Source organism: Chroicocephalus ridibundus, chromosome 7 (genome assembly GCF_963924245.1).
Source record: "Chroicocephalus ridibundus chromosome 7, bChrRid1.1, whole genome shotgun sequence".
Classification (NCBI taxonomy): Eukaryota; Metazoa; Chordata; class Aves; order Charadriiformes; family Laridae; genus Chroicocephalus; species Chroicocephalus ridibundus.
Genome location: NC_086290.1, coordinates 50,416,638 through 50,432,076, shown reverse-complemented (window position 1 = coordinate 50,432,076; position 15,439 = coordinate 50,416,638). Strand labels below are relative to the sequence as shown.

The 15,439-nt window shown below is 42.6% G+C and overlaps 1 protein-coding gene across 7 annotated transcripts in view; it reads left to right on the top strand.

Moving 5' to 3' along the window:
* SGSM2 (small G protein signaling modulator 2) overlaps positions 1 to 15,439 on the top strand; it is a 59,451-nt gene that overhangs the window by 17,175 nt on the left and 26,837 nt on the right. For all 7 annotated transcript variants that reach the window (XR_010071902.1, XR_010071901.1, XM_063340719.1 and 4 more), the window contains exons 3-4: positions 10,678 to 10,840; positions 14,537 to 14,698. Coding sequence is in view for 5 of the 7 variants with exons in the window: in XM_063340719.1 (XP_063196789.1) it covers positions 10,678 to 10,840; positions 14,537 to 14,698 (325 nt within the window). In the remaining 2 variants the exon portion in view is untranslated. The remainder of the gene's footprint in view (positions 1 to 10,677; positions 10,841 to 14,536; positions 14,699 to 15,439) is intronic.

The window sequence follows — 15,439 nt, the reverse complement described above, 5'->3', positions numbered from 1 at the left end:
TTTCGGGGTTTGTTGGAATACAATCAAATAGTTTCACCTGAAACCATGGATACATCTCTGTCAAAGCTGGCAGTGGAAAACCAGGAAACCTTTGAACATGACTGCAGCTGGTCACTCCCCAAGCCCAGATATATGGGGTATGTCAGGAAGGGATAGCGTGTCTGAGTTCAGGAGGTGCTGGTAGTGCTCGGTAGGAATCTCAGCTGCTAACATACATAAGGGTTAGCCACAAAAAATGTGGTTAGTTGTGGGACTGTTTTCTTCATTGGTCTTATGATGACTTGTTATCCCATTTTGCACAAAGTTAATTGTGTTTGAAAGAAAAGATCTAATTAGGAACCAATGACTGCATGATGCTGGAGCTTGTGTTCTGTTTTTTCTCGTTCAGGACCTGAAATCCAAGCGATTATCAGAATCACCAAACGTCATGATTGCCAGCCCCGAGCAATGAAAAATCATGAGTCAGAAATCTTTTCCTTCATGGCCCTAAATTACAAGACTGGATTAAAGTTCATGACAGGAAAATAAAACCAACTGAGGAATAGAAATGTATTTCTTGAATACATTTCTTATCCAGAGATTCATATCCAGTGGCAGGCTTCAAGATGGTAGAGCATTAGGAAGAATATCAGATATCCACAGGCTTGCAGTAAAATCATGGAAGGCGGCAGTGTGGGGAACTCTTCTTTGTTTGTTTTTAAGGTGAGAAATAAGTTCCTGATAGAAGCCCTTTCTCTGCCTCCTATTTAAAGTGTAGCAACAAAGTGTTAACAGATGAACAGATTGACTTGGAGCTAGTCTGGACCTCATTTTTGGAGTGTCTGAGTGTCCACACAATAAGCTATTCCCACCAGTTTCAGGTGGAGTTACAGCCTTCCAGTTCCTCTGAAAATCAGCCCCATTAGGAAGAGATGCTTTATGCTTTGGGGGTGTTAGGTGATTCCCTTGAGGCTTCTAAATAGTCCAGTGCTCCTAGGTTTGACAAAAAAAATAAGAATTCACTTTCTTCTCTGTCTTTTTTCCTTAGCTCACAGAAATGTGACTTATGTAGAAATAGATGTTATTTAAACCATTGTCCAACTAGACAATTTATTAATTTAGTTTTTCTGGATTTCTACCCTTGGCATTGATATTTTTAAAAATGTAGTTAAAATGTAGTTAAAAATTTTAAAATGTAGTTAAAATCTGCTATGGAAATGCAGGTGTGTCATAAACAAAATACCTCCCTGTATTACTGCTCCTATTTGGAAAACAAATGGAACATTTTCAGTGATGAATAATGCTTATAAAATAGTTTATAGAGATTCTACCTCACTTCATAAACATGTTAGCCTGAAGAGAATAGCAGATGATCATAATTGGAGGGAGGCAAATATTTTTTCACACAAATTTAAAGCGGTTTTGATTGTGCTCCAAAGATGACTGCTTTAAAGTAATGAGTGGTGTGCTATAGAGGAGAGGGGAGGAAAAAAACCGAAGAGAGTGAATATTGGCTCTGATGTGAAATCAAACCATTTTTGAACAGCACGTGGTTTTGGTTTGAGCAGTGAAATATAATTTCTCCTGCTTTTTAGACCACTCTGCTAAACATTTTACTTCAGTCCTGGGCCATCAAGTTGGATCATATTGAATTATTTAGAGAAACCTCAGTAATTTTGATTTACCCTTAATAGTGTTTAATGGAAACGCCTCTATTTTCTGAAGGTTATTGAAATCCTTGAAGCTTAATGGTCAAGATTTTAAAGAGGAGCAGTCACCAACTTCCAGCCCTGATGTTTTCCAGCCAGAGCTATCTTTAGAACTGAGGATTGTCCATTTAGAATTTTTTGTGCCAGGGATTTATTGAAAATACGGTGTCTGTGTGACAGAGAAAACACAAGTATCTTGAGCCCAGGTCAGCTTAACCATTAAACCACATAGCCTTGGCTGTTCAGTTCCCAGTAACTGCTGGTTTTACCTGGCCTCCAGGGGGAAAAGGTGCTTTCTACTGATACGGATTAAACCATCCAGTTCACTATAAGTAGAATTTTCAAATTAAATCATTATTTTATAGTGTGTTTTCAACATTTCTTTAACAGTGAACCTCCCTTCATGTGAAACCTTCAAGAGTGAAATGGAAAGGTGTTTTTTCTGGTAGTCATCAAGTGCAGTTTTACTGATGGACTCTTCGAGGCAGAGACTGTCTCCCCCTAGGCAGCTGCACAGGACCTAGTTTTGTGCAGTCCTGATCACGGATAATGTCTCTTTGTGCAGTCGTAAAATAAAAATGCTTGGTGTTCTACTAGCACCTATCACCTTGGTATTTTCCTTTGCATGGATTCCAAGTGATTTCCTACATTAGTGCTTTAACAAACATGAGTAAAAGTAATAGATACTTTAAAGGTGTTCATATTGCAGAAAATTAAGAAGTGATCACAGATATCATTCATACCCCATACTATGATATTTAAATCACAGCACCAGAGGTCTGAGGACCACTTTTGGTTTTTAGTGCTTTTTGTTCTGACAGGCGAGGGGATCCTCTTGGCTGCAGTGGCTGCTGCATGCTTGGGCTTGATGAATGATGTATCACAGGTCAGGTGAGGTAGATGGGAGTGAGAGCTTGGCTGTAGCACTCTCATGATCCTTGCCTAGTGTCCCATGAGCGTACTTGGATTTGTCACATGAAGTCCCTTATTTGCAGCACAACTATATCTGGAGTATATGATCCTTGGCATTTGAAGACAGAGTGTCAAATGGGGATTGAGACTTCAATGCATGCTTGATATTCAGTTTTTCCCTCTTCCATAAAACGCACAAAGCAGTACCCTTTGGACAAAGGAACAAATTTGGATATCTCCCCTGCAGTCATTCTCTTCTTAGCTAGCATGCGGGTACAGCTGGGTCTCTCATCTACACAGTGTGCATTTCGTAATGACATGGCATGCTATAACTTGATAATAAAATTGGTTTCAAACTGGGCAGATCTGTGATTAGCTAGGTGAAGCAACAGCAGCTGGAGATCGTGAGCATCTGATTGCTTCTTTATCATCCTCCTCCTTTCACTTGTTCTTATTTTCTTCAGCCTCATGAATTCAATTCCCTGTGCACAGTTTCCATGAAAACAAGGTATTTACCAGGGGTATTTCTTCCTGTCTAAGGAAAATTTCATCCACTAAATAAACCCCATAAATAATCCTTCCACAGGCCTTCTTTTCTGTGCTTACCGCCCTCCCAGCCCCATCCCTGGAGCTCTCTTATTTCACACTCCATTAAGTCACGTCAAGATTTTCATAAAGGCAAAAAAGGAGAAAACTGAACTTGTTCACCTGACCTTGCAAGTAGTAGCTTTGTTGAAGTAATAAAAAAGTGACATTTTCCAAAGCTTGTTGGGGACCGTGATTATTTGGACTGCAAATCAATAACATATCTGCACTTAATTAAATTCAGCAGTGGATACTGCAGGGGATGTTCCTCAAAACTGGCTGTAGTTAATGAATTTTTCGATGGCTGCTGTCAGCTGAACATTACAGGGGAATTACCTGAGCTGTGTTGATTTATTCCAAGTGCAGTGCTGCTCTTCCAATCTATACATAATGAATATTAGCATTTTTTGTAGTCAGTTTTTGTATGTATTTATTGTTGTAAGTACAGTGACAGTAGGCAGGCTGAGGATCACATTGTGCTATGCTCAGAAAGCTTACAGGAGTTATTTACCCATGTGCATGCATACATATAATTGCCCAAAGCTTGTGTGTGTGTGGTACAAACTCCCTGCTTGTACATAAAACTGCCTGTTGGCGGCTTCCTGATGTTAGCAGTTCCTCCAGAAACAGCTAAATCTTCATCTCTTTTTATGTCTTTTTAGAGTGTCAGATTCCAAAAAGGGAAAAATGGCTCATTTTCTTTAAAATAGGTAAATAACTTCATTTTCCTGTCCAAAGGTTCTTCTAACTATAACCCCTAAAATGCATTGTGTGCCTTCTTTTTAGGCAGCAATCTGAGCTCCGTGTTCTCCAGTTTGCAACTCCAGGGGGATTACCTGTTTTTGGTTTCTTAAAAATAAAGAAAAATGGGTTTGCAGAAGCTGATTTACCGAACTCTCCAGCTCTCTTCCCCCAAAATAGTTTTCTGTCAAGGTTATTTTTTACCACCCTCCAGCTCTACCATGTATTCTTCATGTTATCTCCATTGCATGCTGGTTGGATTTTTCGTGTGTCTCTGAGCGTAATCGTAATACGTAATTTATATTGATTTCAACTGATTGAAAATGTATGCTGATGATCTGTGGAAATGGGGAAGGGGAGTGTCTGTGCAGACCATACCCTTTCGTGTGTTCAGTTAAGATTTCTTATCGTTTCTCACACCATCCAGCAGAACAACAGGAACGGGGTATATTGTATTCAGAGTAAATGAGTTAGTTCCATTTGTTTTCACCTATTCCCACAAGCCTACAAGATGAATGCTGAGAGCCTGCCATGGAGAATTGATTTAAATCCAAGAGCTGGCCAAGAAACAATGCTAATTCCCCTGCAGATTACCAGAATGCAAGAAGCGTAAGCAGCCTGACTGCAGAGCCTGGACTGGACTGGGGGAGGTCTTCCTGCACAGGAAAGGACTTTCCTGGGGAGATGTAGAGGTCTTCAGGAAGAAGAGATTGTAAAAGCTGTTTTATTTCACTGTAAAAAGTGTACTTTTACTGTTCCAATCCAATGCTTAGAGAATAGAAATCTAATTTTTGTGGTTGGTTTAAAACAGAAGAGAAACAAAAAGAGAAAAGGAAAGCGGAGCTAAGGAGATGTCCTCAAATACCTTGTATTTTCTCTCTGTAAAGCCATTACAGCACCACTGTCAAGGTCCTCGTGTTTTTTAAAAAATTCTGCAACTTGAGGTGATTCTTCTGCAAGTTTGTTCAGGATGAGTTAAAGTTTCCTGTTTGCCTGAGCTTGGCCATGTATGCACGTGCAGCAGAACCTGGCTGTGGGTCATGTTGAGAAGGTGCAATGAGATTGGTGTCCGCCTTTGGACACATGGTCAGCAAAAAGCCTTCCTTGACTCCTCCAGGTAGCCGACCTCCTTAGCTAATGCGCTGTGAAGCTCCTGTGCTGGAGGGGTGCCTTCCTGCTGTCATATGCTACAGCAGTGACATCTGTACAGTCCCCTGGGTTGGAACAGGAGGGCATCTGCGCTCCAAGATGTACTGCCCTCCTCGAATGCTTCGTAGTTTAACTGGATTAAAGCCACCGTGTGTTTGAAAGCTAATACAGGTTAGGTCAGATGTGAATGTAAAGTCAGTTACCTGAATAATTCCTTGCATAAAGGAGCCTGGAGAGAAGAGTTGGAGACAGGCAGTACTGTTAGCCTGAGCCTGTGGGTGATGCAGAGGAGGATGAAATGATTTGGAGATGGCACAGGCTGGGACTGTAACCTGAGCCCAGATCTGCGGGTGCCTTGCACATAGAACTGGACACGGTGCATTGATCTCTTGCCCCGTGGAGCATACGTTCTGAGGCAATCCAGCAGCTAATTCCAGTGTCTCTCCCCTGCAAATAACTGCTACACGTGTATTACAGTCAGTTGGGGACTAATGTTACGCCAAGTCCTTGTGATGAGAAATGTCACAATGGAATAATTAAATATTGGGGCTTTAGGGACAGTCACTGTGGAAATTGCCCTCCATGGTGGCTGCAACCTTTATTAATAATTAAAGCTGTGCCTGCTGTGCTTTTCACTAAATTTGTTTCATTAATATTTTATTGTTTTAAAGAAAGAAAAAAAAAAAAACCCACAACAGTGAAGGTGGGAAGAGAGCCTGTTTCCTAAGCAACAGCGATGCACTTCTTTGCAGTTATTTTTGAAGGCAGGTTGCTTCATTTAAGATTTGGAACCAATTATTGCTGCATTGCTTCAGGCATCCGGAAAACTGCTTTACTTTTTTCTTTTTCTTTATTTCTAATTGAAAGACAGAGCAAAACAGCAGCTGGGTTAGGAGTTGTTGTGGTGGTTGCTAGACAGGATCTATGACTGTGACGTGAAGAACATCACCGTGCTGTCATCGCTCTTTGTTCTTCCCATGCCGCTTGACCTGGCCTTGCAAAACCCCATGGGCGACCGAACAGTGCTTGCCCCCGCTGCTGCTGCTGTCTGAGATGCACAGATGCTCCCTCTTCCTTTAAGCAGAAACGGCCTTGCTCGCGGAGGTGTTATTGGCACTGGGCTCCCACTCATGTAAGCCCACAGGCATTGCCTTTGCCACCTACGGATGTCCTTTGACTGCGGCAGGTGGTTCCTGGTATAAGGCGATAGCTGAGAGGGGTCAAGTAGGGATGTGCCTGTGTGTCCTGGTCCTCCTTTCAGGGAATAGTGCTGTGCTTAGGCTTTTGTGCATAATATGGGTTGAAAAAGCAAGGGGGTGGTTGGCTTCTGAGGCAGTAGTTCTGGTTGGGAAGTACACCAGTGTGGGAAGCAGTGTCAGACTTGCTGCTGGGTAGCCTTGGTTGCTGCAATCAGGCTCGTATCTTAAGAGAAGAGGAGTATGGAGAAGCTGAGACCGTCAGCATGTTCTTTTGTTGCCCTACGGTATCTCAGTGAGTCTCGTTTTTGCTTCTTCTGGGCTAGGACTCCTCTGGGTTCAGCCCAGGCAAGACCCTCTTGGCAAACAGCAATAAGAAATGCTGGAACAGTTATTCCAGTATAGCCCAGGGCCAGCTGCAACAAAGCCCTAATCATGGGGGGGTTATTGCTGTTTTCTTGGGGATGTGATGGAGAAGAGAAACACAGCGACTTACTGTCCATCTCACAAGGGGACAAGGCTGAATAACCTCTCTTCTCTGCTTCCAGGTAAATCTACTTACAGATAAAATGCTGATAAGTGCCTTGCTCCTCAGTTCCTGATTATAAGCCTTTTAACTATTCAAGAATGCTGTTCTCTCATTGCAAAAAGTGGGATAAATTTATACATTTTTCTTATGCTTTTTATCAGTTTTACCTATGTATGTTCAACTGCCTCTCAGTATGTGTTTATACAGTGCTTGATGCAATGGGACTTTAGTCTAATACAGAAAGTAATAACCATTTTTTTTAAATTTAGGATACTCTATTTATCTATCCGAACAGCAGTTTGTCAGTCCTGTTTAAAGTGAAACTGGAAGGTAATAAGCAATTAAATAAGGGATCACAAAGAAAGGTGAATCACACTGTTTTTTTCAGAGAGAGAGTGGGTGTAAAAGTGTATGAATACCTTATTGTACCATTCAGCAAAGTTTTATTTGGGTTACAGCAACGTGGAAATAACATGGGTAGGCCAGTATTCTTTTGTCCGCTTTCTAACACAACAGCACCTTTGTCCATTTGCCCTGGAAACAGAAGAGGGTGTGGATTTGTATAGCACGAGCAATTATGCTGAAGGCATCAAATGAATGCTGTGAATGCTCAAATGCTCTTATTTATTAAAAAAAAAAAAAGAAGAAAACCCAGCAACAAAAGAAAAAAACAAGTCCTTCATTATCAGTAAGTGCATGAGACATGCTATTTCATTTCACCAGCTGTACTGCTTTCCACAGGGCTTGCCAATCTCCCGAGTTACTCATTTATTGGAGGATGGCTCTGTGTGTGTAGGGTTTTCCTGTGTTTATTTGAATTGTCCCTGTTTTTCAAGTGTTGGAAGAAGCTGGTCACAGCACAGTGCATCACGATCTGGCATGCTTGCCAACAGCATTTGCGTGACATGTTTCAGATGAGACAGCTTGAGGAGATGCTGTTAAGATAGTACATGTTTCTTGTTTCATTTTAAGATGAAATTGGAATTTTAGTTGTGGCGGTTTTCATATTGGTTGTGCAATAAGGAAATATATAAAATTTATTCTGAAGAATTGGCTGTCTAAATAAACTTAGGACTAGGAAGGGAGGAAAAGAGAGAATGTTGACTTCTCTATTTTACAGATAATGAATTCAGGGTATACAATTAGAGGACTTGACTTTGCTAAATCAGGTTAGTTGCATCTCGATAAAAACTGTTAAAAATGAACAGTCCCAAATCCCTAAGCCATCAGTATTTAGTTCCCCTTGCTGTCACATAGGGAAGTTAGGGCTTACCATGGAAATTTTATCTTCTGTCGGATGTTATCCGGTGTTACTTAGCTTAAAAACGTGTCTGCCTTCACAGTTGAAAGCAAAATAGTGGTGTGGTTGTCCCATAGTGCATTTCCAATTTGTTTTTCTAGTGCTGTTTTCTGCACTCTAAGAGCAAATGGTTGTGCTTTCTGAACACACATTAGGTTAACTTGTGTAGGGAGCGATAGCAGGAAGCCAATTAGAGTTTTCTTTTTTCCAGTGTGATAAGGTGAAGTTATTAATACCTCTTAAATGCTTCTCTTAATTTTTTTATTCATTCAGCAGGTCGTTCTTCAGTCTTGCATAGCAAAGACAATAGGATAGCGGTACTGGAGATGAAGGGGACGTTTTTACTAACACCGTTCAGTACAGACACATCCCGTAATGCCCCGACTGCCATAGCTTCTAGGCTAGCCAGATGCAGGAGGAGTTTCTGCGTGCCATTCAATCTTGCCTGGGACTTGGGTTAGTTTTCAGTGAGGACAGGTCTTTTTTTAAATGCAAACTTTCAGGTATTATGGGATTTGGAGGCCATTGAATACAATAAGGAGGGGGGGTCCTCAAGAAATTCTCAGCACTTGACGCGTATTGGGCTTAAAGCACAACAAAGTACTGTCTTCTTTCAAAATTAGCTGCTGAACCTTGGGAGAGTTGCAGTGTGTATCAGAGCAGATGGAGTACCATTTGTTACTCGTAACGAAAATCTAATGTGGCAATTCTAACTGCAATTTACCGCAGGACTGCCTGCTGTCATTAAACACGGGAGAGCACCGCTCAGATGCTGAACTCAAGCCCTTCCATAAGAGCTGGAGTGCACACCTTGCAGATAAAGTTGGGGTTTTTCCCCTCCCTATGAGTGAACTGGTCTGTTCTTCTTCATACCTTTTTATGGACAGTCTTGACTAGATGAGTCATCTGCAGTCTCAATTTAAACGCTGATAGACAGGGAAGGCTTGGGTTTTATTTTGTTTTTTTTTATTTGTATTTATCTTGTTTCTTTTTCCTGCAGCAGTTTAAATGAGAGCTGGTTAGATTTCTCATACACAGTCTTGCAAGGCTGAAATAGTGCAATGCAGTCTTTTACTGCTGACCATCAGAGCATGTTACAGTCAGGTTTGCAAAACGAACCTCACAGGTGGATCTGTTGTAGTTGTAGGTCTGGCTGCATCTCTATTCCCTCGCAAGCTGTAGCAGTATTATGTTTTCTTCTCAGTTCATAGGTCTTCTAATCTTTCTGTCCAAAGCTAGATGATGGGCTCTGCTGGAACGTGAGCCTATCTTACCAGATGTTATGGCTTTATTGTCTTGTATCCCTCCAGTGCTTTGGGAGGGGTTTATCTTCCCTAGCATAATTGTTCACTTTCCTATTTGCTTTCCAGTAGCCCCGCTGATTTTAGTCCAGCAAGTGTCTTAACAACTGGTTCATCTTCAGTACGTGTGACTGCAGGGTGACTTTGTGTCCGTCAAAGGTGATGCTGTCTTTTCCTTAGGTCTGCCACTTTGTTCTCCAGCTCCTAACCAAGTGACGTCTGAAATTCTTTGCTGTGAGGGTGGTGAGCCCCTGGCCCAGGTTGCCCAGAGAAGCTGTGGCTGCCCCATCCCTGGAGGGGTTCAAGGCCAGGTTGGACGGGGCTTAGAGCAACCTGGGCTGGTGGGAGGTGTCCCTGCCCAGGGCGGGGTGTGGAAAGAGATGATCTTTAAGGTCCCGTCCAACCCAAACCATTCTATGATTCTGTTTCCAGTGAGAGGTGGCATAGTGAAAGCTCTGAAGTAATGAAGAGTTAATATTTTAATAATCAGAAATAAAAGGATGATTTGTTCTACCCTGCTTCTGCAAATCAAGATCCTGTAGCAATGAAAGCTGTGGGGTCACTAGATAGATTAAACGATACGCAGCCATCGACTGCATGCCAGTAGTTGCTTAAATACAGCAATTTCGCACGTTCTGCGTTTGGAGATCAGTTCGGGTTGAAACCTGAACTCTGTATGACTTGCCTGAGGTGCCTTCTTGCCAGTATCATTCTTCACAGGCCAGTGCTAAAATTTCTGCAACAATTTTAAAAATGAGCAGCAAATAACAGGAAAGTACGACCTCCAATTAGTCCTTTTCATTGCAAACACCAGACCGTATAGACAAATACAAGTGGGAGAAATGGATACAGCAACTCACAAAGATAAATAGGAGCCTCTGCTCAAAACAGAGATCATCAGTAAAAGCAGATTTCTAACTCGTTATATCATGAGTTGGGGGACCTGGATCTGCCACGAGGAGTTGAGAAGAGGTTTTGCCTTTGGCTTCATTTTCAGTAGAATCACACACATAAAATGGGCTGAAACTACTGGGAGATATTTCAGTCCTTGGTTTATTTATGTACCAGTGTTCTCTGTAACTTAGAAGGTGCTTATTGTTGCAGGTTAGACACACGCTTGCATCATCTGATTTTGAGATCTAGTCTGTCTGTCTCTTCCCCCCCTCCTCTGTTCTCTTGACTCCACACCTGAGCAGTGGGTGTTAGGTGGCATTCACCAAGGAGAAGACCAAAGGAAAGCAGTGCCCATAACTTTATCTCCTTCCCTTCCTTGCAGGTGTTGTGGAAGCGTGTCTCCTGCACATGCTGAAGCGCAGGGCTGCCGGCTTCCTGCGGACTGACAAGGTGGCTGCGCTCTTCACCAAAGTTGGCAAGACGTATGCAGTAGCTGGAGACATATGCAAGAAAGTGCAGGAACTGCAGCAGCAGGTAGAAAGCAGGTGAGGCTGAGGTCTGTTTAGCAGCAAAATTCATACGATGTGTGCGCAGCATGGAGAGGATACAGAGACCGCTTGGTAAATGCAAGGGGTCTGTCCTGGCCATGTCTGTTAAAGCTTTGTCTCTTTAGTGTCTGTAACTATAAGGCAAATGTTTTTGTTTGATCAAGCTGACAGCTGGCAAAGGGACACAGGTTGGTAATTGGGTCTTTGGTGTTTCGTTTTGCTTCTCAGTATATAGTGGATCAGCGCATCCAGCCCACACCAAGCAACAAAAGTGAGTAATAACTGGTGATTTTAGAGAATGCTCACAGGCAGGGTACGGTGAACCAGTTTGGACTGTTGGTGGGAAGGGACGTGGGTGGCAAAAGGAACTGAAGAACAGACTTACTGGAAAAGCTGTTTTGGCATGCTCCTTGCCAAACCAGTAACAGAAGATTTGTAGATATTATGGTAGAAATAGTTAAGTTGATGGATACAAAGAGTGATAGGAAGAAGGATGAGCTCAAGAAGCGGTGGTCAGTGGTGAAAGCCTCTTTATCAACTTGCTGTATGAAAGGCTTTGCCAAGAGACCTTGATTTCAATGTGTTGCATTGAAGTCTTCAATTTTTGACAGTTCTTTAAATTAGCACTTATATTTCTCTGTAATTTTCTGGCATTTATCCTTGTTAGATTTGTAATTACCCAACTTTGTTATGTAGTTTTTAACAGGTACATATTTATTTTTTGGTATATTTTTAAATTGTGTGCCTACTGATACAGACTGGGAGTTTATTAATGTTAGTTTTTTAAGCGTTGGGAAGAAGGATCCTTGCTACTAAAATTCTCCAGCTTTCCTCCACGGTTAAGAGCCCACATGAACCCTACTCTAACCACCAGATACCTTTGGTTGTGTCCTCTTACAGAAAGGAGCAAATGAACTTAAATTCTGTGGTTTCTCTTGGAGAAACACTGTGTGTTTTTCAGCTATTAACAACCACAGATTTTAAGTGCTGTAGAAAATATGCACAGCAAAGAGACTCTATCAGAAAATACTGCAGGGGGTGGACTCGCTTCATTGAACGTATAAAACGAGACAGAAATGCAGTAGCAGTCTAATTGCTCCTGAGGCTGCGGCTTAAGAAAGCCCCTGTTTAGGCTGCAATTAAACACATATGAATTCCTCTGATGTCAGTGACGTTGTATGTATTTCTTGACTTGGGATTGTCACTGTGTGTATGTTGCCTTGTAGAGGTTCTGTCATGGCCTAGTGGAGGACTAGGGACTCTGTAAACGTGGAGAGGGATTACAGATCTCACTCAAAACAGCCCCCAACTAATGTATTTAGTCTTTGTAATTGAACACTTTCCTGAAAGGGGACCTGACCTGAGTGCTGTCAAAGAACAGGATCGTTTGAGAACATGGATTTTCTACTGCAGTTAGTTGAAGATGTCAGGGTTTCTCTCCTCATTAGGACAAAATTGAACCTTCTTTCTGCTAATTTAAGGGGAAAATTTTCTGGGAAAGAGATAAAGAGCGTTAGTCTTCCCCTGTCAACCCTGTACAGAGTATGGAGAGCCAAGGCAAACCTACAGTACTGTGCAGAAGCAGGGACATCTCCCAGTGCTCAGCTTTATAGTCCACCTTTCTCCTGACGCTGCACTTTATTACCTGATGCAGGAGTATGGACCCATTACAAGATGTCATCACGTGCTGTGGCAGAGCTGGCACAGCTTCACCACCTGCTACGCTGAGGACACGTGGCTTAGTTGCATTGTGTGTTTTAGGAGGAGAGGATTTGGGGCAGTGCCCCACCAGTGCTGTCCCGGGAGACTCTGTGTGGCTGGTACCACCTTATATAATTGTGCATTGTGACTTGCTGCTGCATGTTAGGTGTTCAGCATGGAGCAATGTGGTCACCTTGTCACCTTGTCTTATGCCGCAGGCAAAGCTAGCAGAGGAGGGAACATAAATTCACATTTTGGCTACTTTGCTAGGCAGCAGGAAAGACAAACAGAGAGAACAAACCCATTTTCCTTTTTGTGGATCACTTTTTAGAAACTGGAAAGCTGTAGGCAGCACATTCAGCTTCAAAATCGGTCTCTGGTTCCAAATCTGTGCAGGCCATTAATTATCTCAAGAGTGACAAGTGATAATTTGTGTCAGTGCCACCAAAGAAGTGAAGGGAGAATTGTTGTCAGTATGAAAACGTATTTTGGACAGCAGTGCTCAGTGGATGAGAGGTGGATGCTCACTGTGACAGGACACCCGGCATGGATAAGAGCACGTGCTGAGAAGGTGCAAAACTGCTCCCTGGCGTGATGCAAATTGCAGGTCCAGCCACGTGAAGCTGTGCAGTGACATGGCATACTGGGGTCTACAGGGAAACGTACCATCCTGTTCATGCAGCAAACACGTTCCCACAGCATGCCTGGGGCACGGTGTGCCACTGTCCCTCATTGGACTGGGGTCAAGTAGATTTTCTGGGTAGCTGTTAACTCCACAGAGAGGAACGACAGCTTCCCGCATGGTTCAGAGACCACCGTGCTGAGCAGCCCCCGCATTCTTGTTGACAGCCGCGCTTGGGAAGTGGTTCTGCTCTGTACAGCCAGCTTGCCATCCTGCCATGAAAAGGCAGCGATAAGCTCCTCATTTCTGAGGTGGACCTGTTGCTGTGCTGGCTTATGCTGTAGGAATAAGCAGGGGGTCTTGGCTGTAAGCAAGCTCCCAGCTGGCTTTGGATGCTCATTTGCTATAGTTCTAGTTTCTCAGTTTGATGTTGCTTATCTCTTAGTTGTCTCGTTGTCATTCTGTGGGTGGTAGGAGGTAGGATCTCACTGGCAAGGCGCTAGCACAGACTGTGCTAGCGCTATATATGGTGCTTTACAGAGAGAGTGAAGAGATGGGCCTGTGCCCAAGAATTGCCTGATGATGGTATGGCAGGAGGTCCCTGGAAGAGCTCTGCTTGTGTTATCTCAAATCCTTCTGGTCTCAGTGGGAATATCCCTTGCTGAAACAGCTGTGTGTCTCCTTGGGGTTGTGGCTACCTTCATCCTGGAGGTACCAGGCAAAGCTAGGAGACAAGAATCTTCTTGTTACCATCCTCTCTGTGGCTTTCCAAACTAGGTGTGAAGCTTGGTTTGATAAGAAGCAAACTTATGTTCATCAGGTGCTATTTATTTTCTGCTAAACTTTGCATTTTGTTGGTTTTTTCATTCTTTTGGGGTGTATGGTCTGCAATGGATTTACAACCTATTCATTTCAGCCTAGTATGTGGGATTTTTGGAGGAGCTCAAATGTTGGTCTTTTCCTAAAGCTCCAGAAGCAGAAAAGGTATTTTTGATAGGTGACTACCTAGCCCAGCCCAAGATACATAATATAGGCCTGTTTATATATAGGCCTATAGCTTTTTTTAGAGCTTGTTTAGCATCTGTCTGTGAATTAGATAATCTTTACAGACTTCTATTCATAACTCGGGACTGAGGCATTCTGAATCATTAGAGCCATGATTTTCAGAAAATCCCCGATGATGGACTGACTAAAACTCCACACCCCAGTGGTAGCGAGGACTAACACAGTAATGTAGACAGCTAGTATAGAGATAGGCATGTCAGATAGGGGCTGTGTCTTCCAACCCCTCTCCACCCAGCCTTTCATTGGAGAGCTTTCTGTGAGAAAAGTCTGAATTCTGACTACTTTTATTCTGTCTCCTTTTGCAGGAAAAATCAGCCAAATGGGCAGGAACCCCTTAAGAGGCAGGGATCAACCACAAGCAAAGCACCTGTCCTGACACCTCAGGCCATCAAACACATATGGGTTCGGACGGCATTGATTGAGAAAGTGCTCGACAAGATTGTGCAGTATATTGTTGATAACTGCAGGTAAGGAAAGAATCAGAAGCACGGGCACTTGTTGGACTGATCTGTAACAAGGCATTTCATCAAAAATCTTCTGCAAACTTCTGTGGTGCAGACTTCTGGTAAGAAGAAAACCAGTTGCACAGGCATTTAGAAAAAAATGTGTTTTGAATTGTTGACAGTGTTTCAGACTCACAAAAAATGTTAACAGCCATACAGCTTTCCAGAAATCAGATAAAAAAACTAACTTGAAGTATATTAGGTGCCCAGATTCTAACAGGGCCTAGACCTCAGTGGAATAGAAATGTCTTCTAATAGGTCAGGAGTGCTTAATTCACTTATATTAGTTGAAAATAATCCTTTGGAACTTTAGGATGTCAGGGAAGAAAATGCCCTTTGTAGATGAAAGAAGGGGAAATGAGTTTAGAACAGGAGTTGTTATTGACATAAAACCTTAGGGCTGTGAAAACAGGTTCTGTGAATCATGTTTCCCTTTTAGAAAAGTCAAGCTTTGTGTAAAGTGAATCTTCCCTTGCAAAACCAGAGAAGAACATCAATGCTTTATGGATGTAATCCACAGGGACTCTTTAAGAGGAAAAGGCAAATCCTCTCTACTCCATCATTGCTTCCTACTGTCCAGCATTAGCTTTGGTTTCCTAAGAGGTGGTTCTTAACTCTTACCCTTCCTACCCTCTCATAACTGATAAAGAAGAATTATGGGGCACACTGGGGACAATTTCCCATAAGAAGAGAAAGGCAGGAACT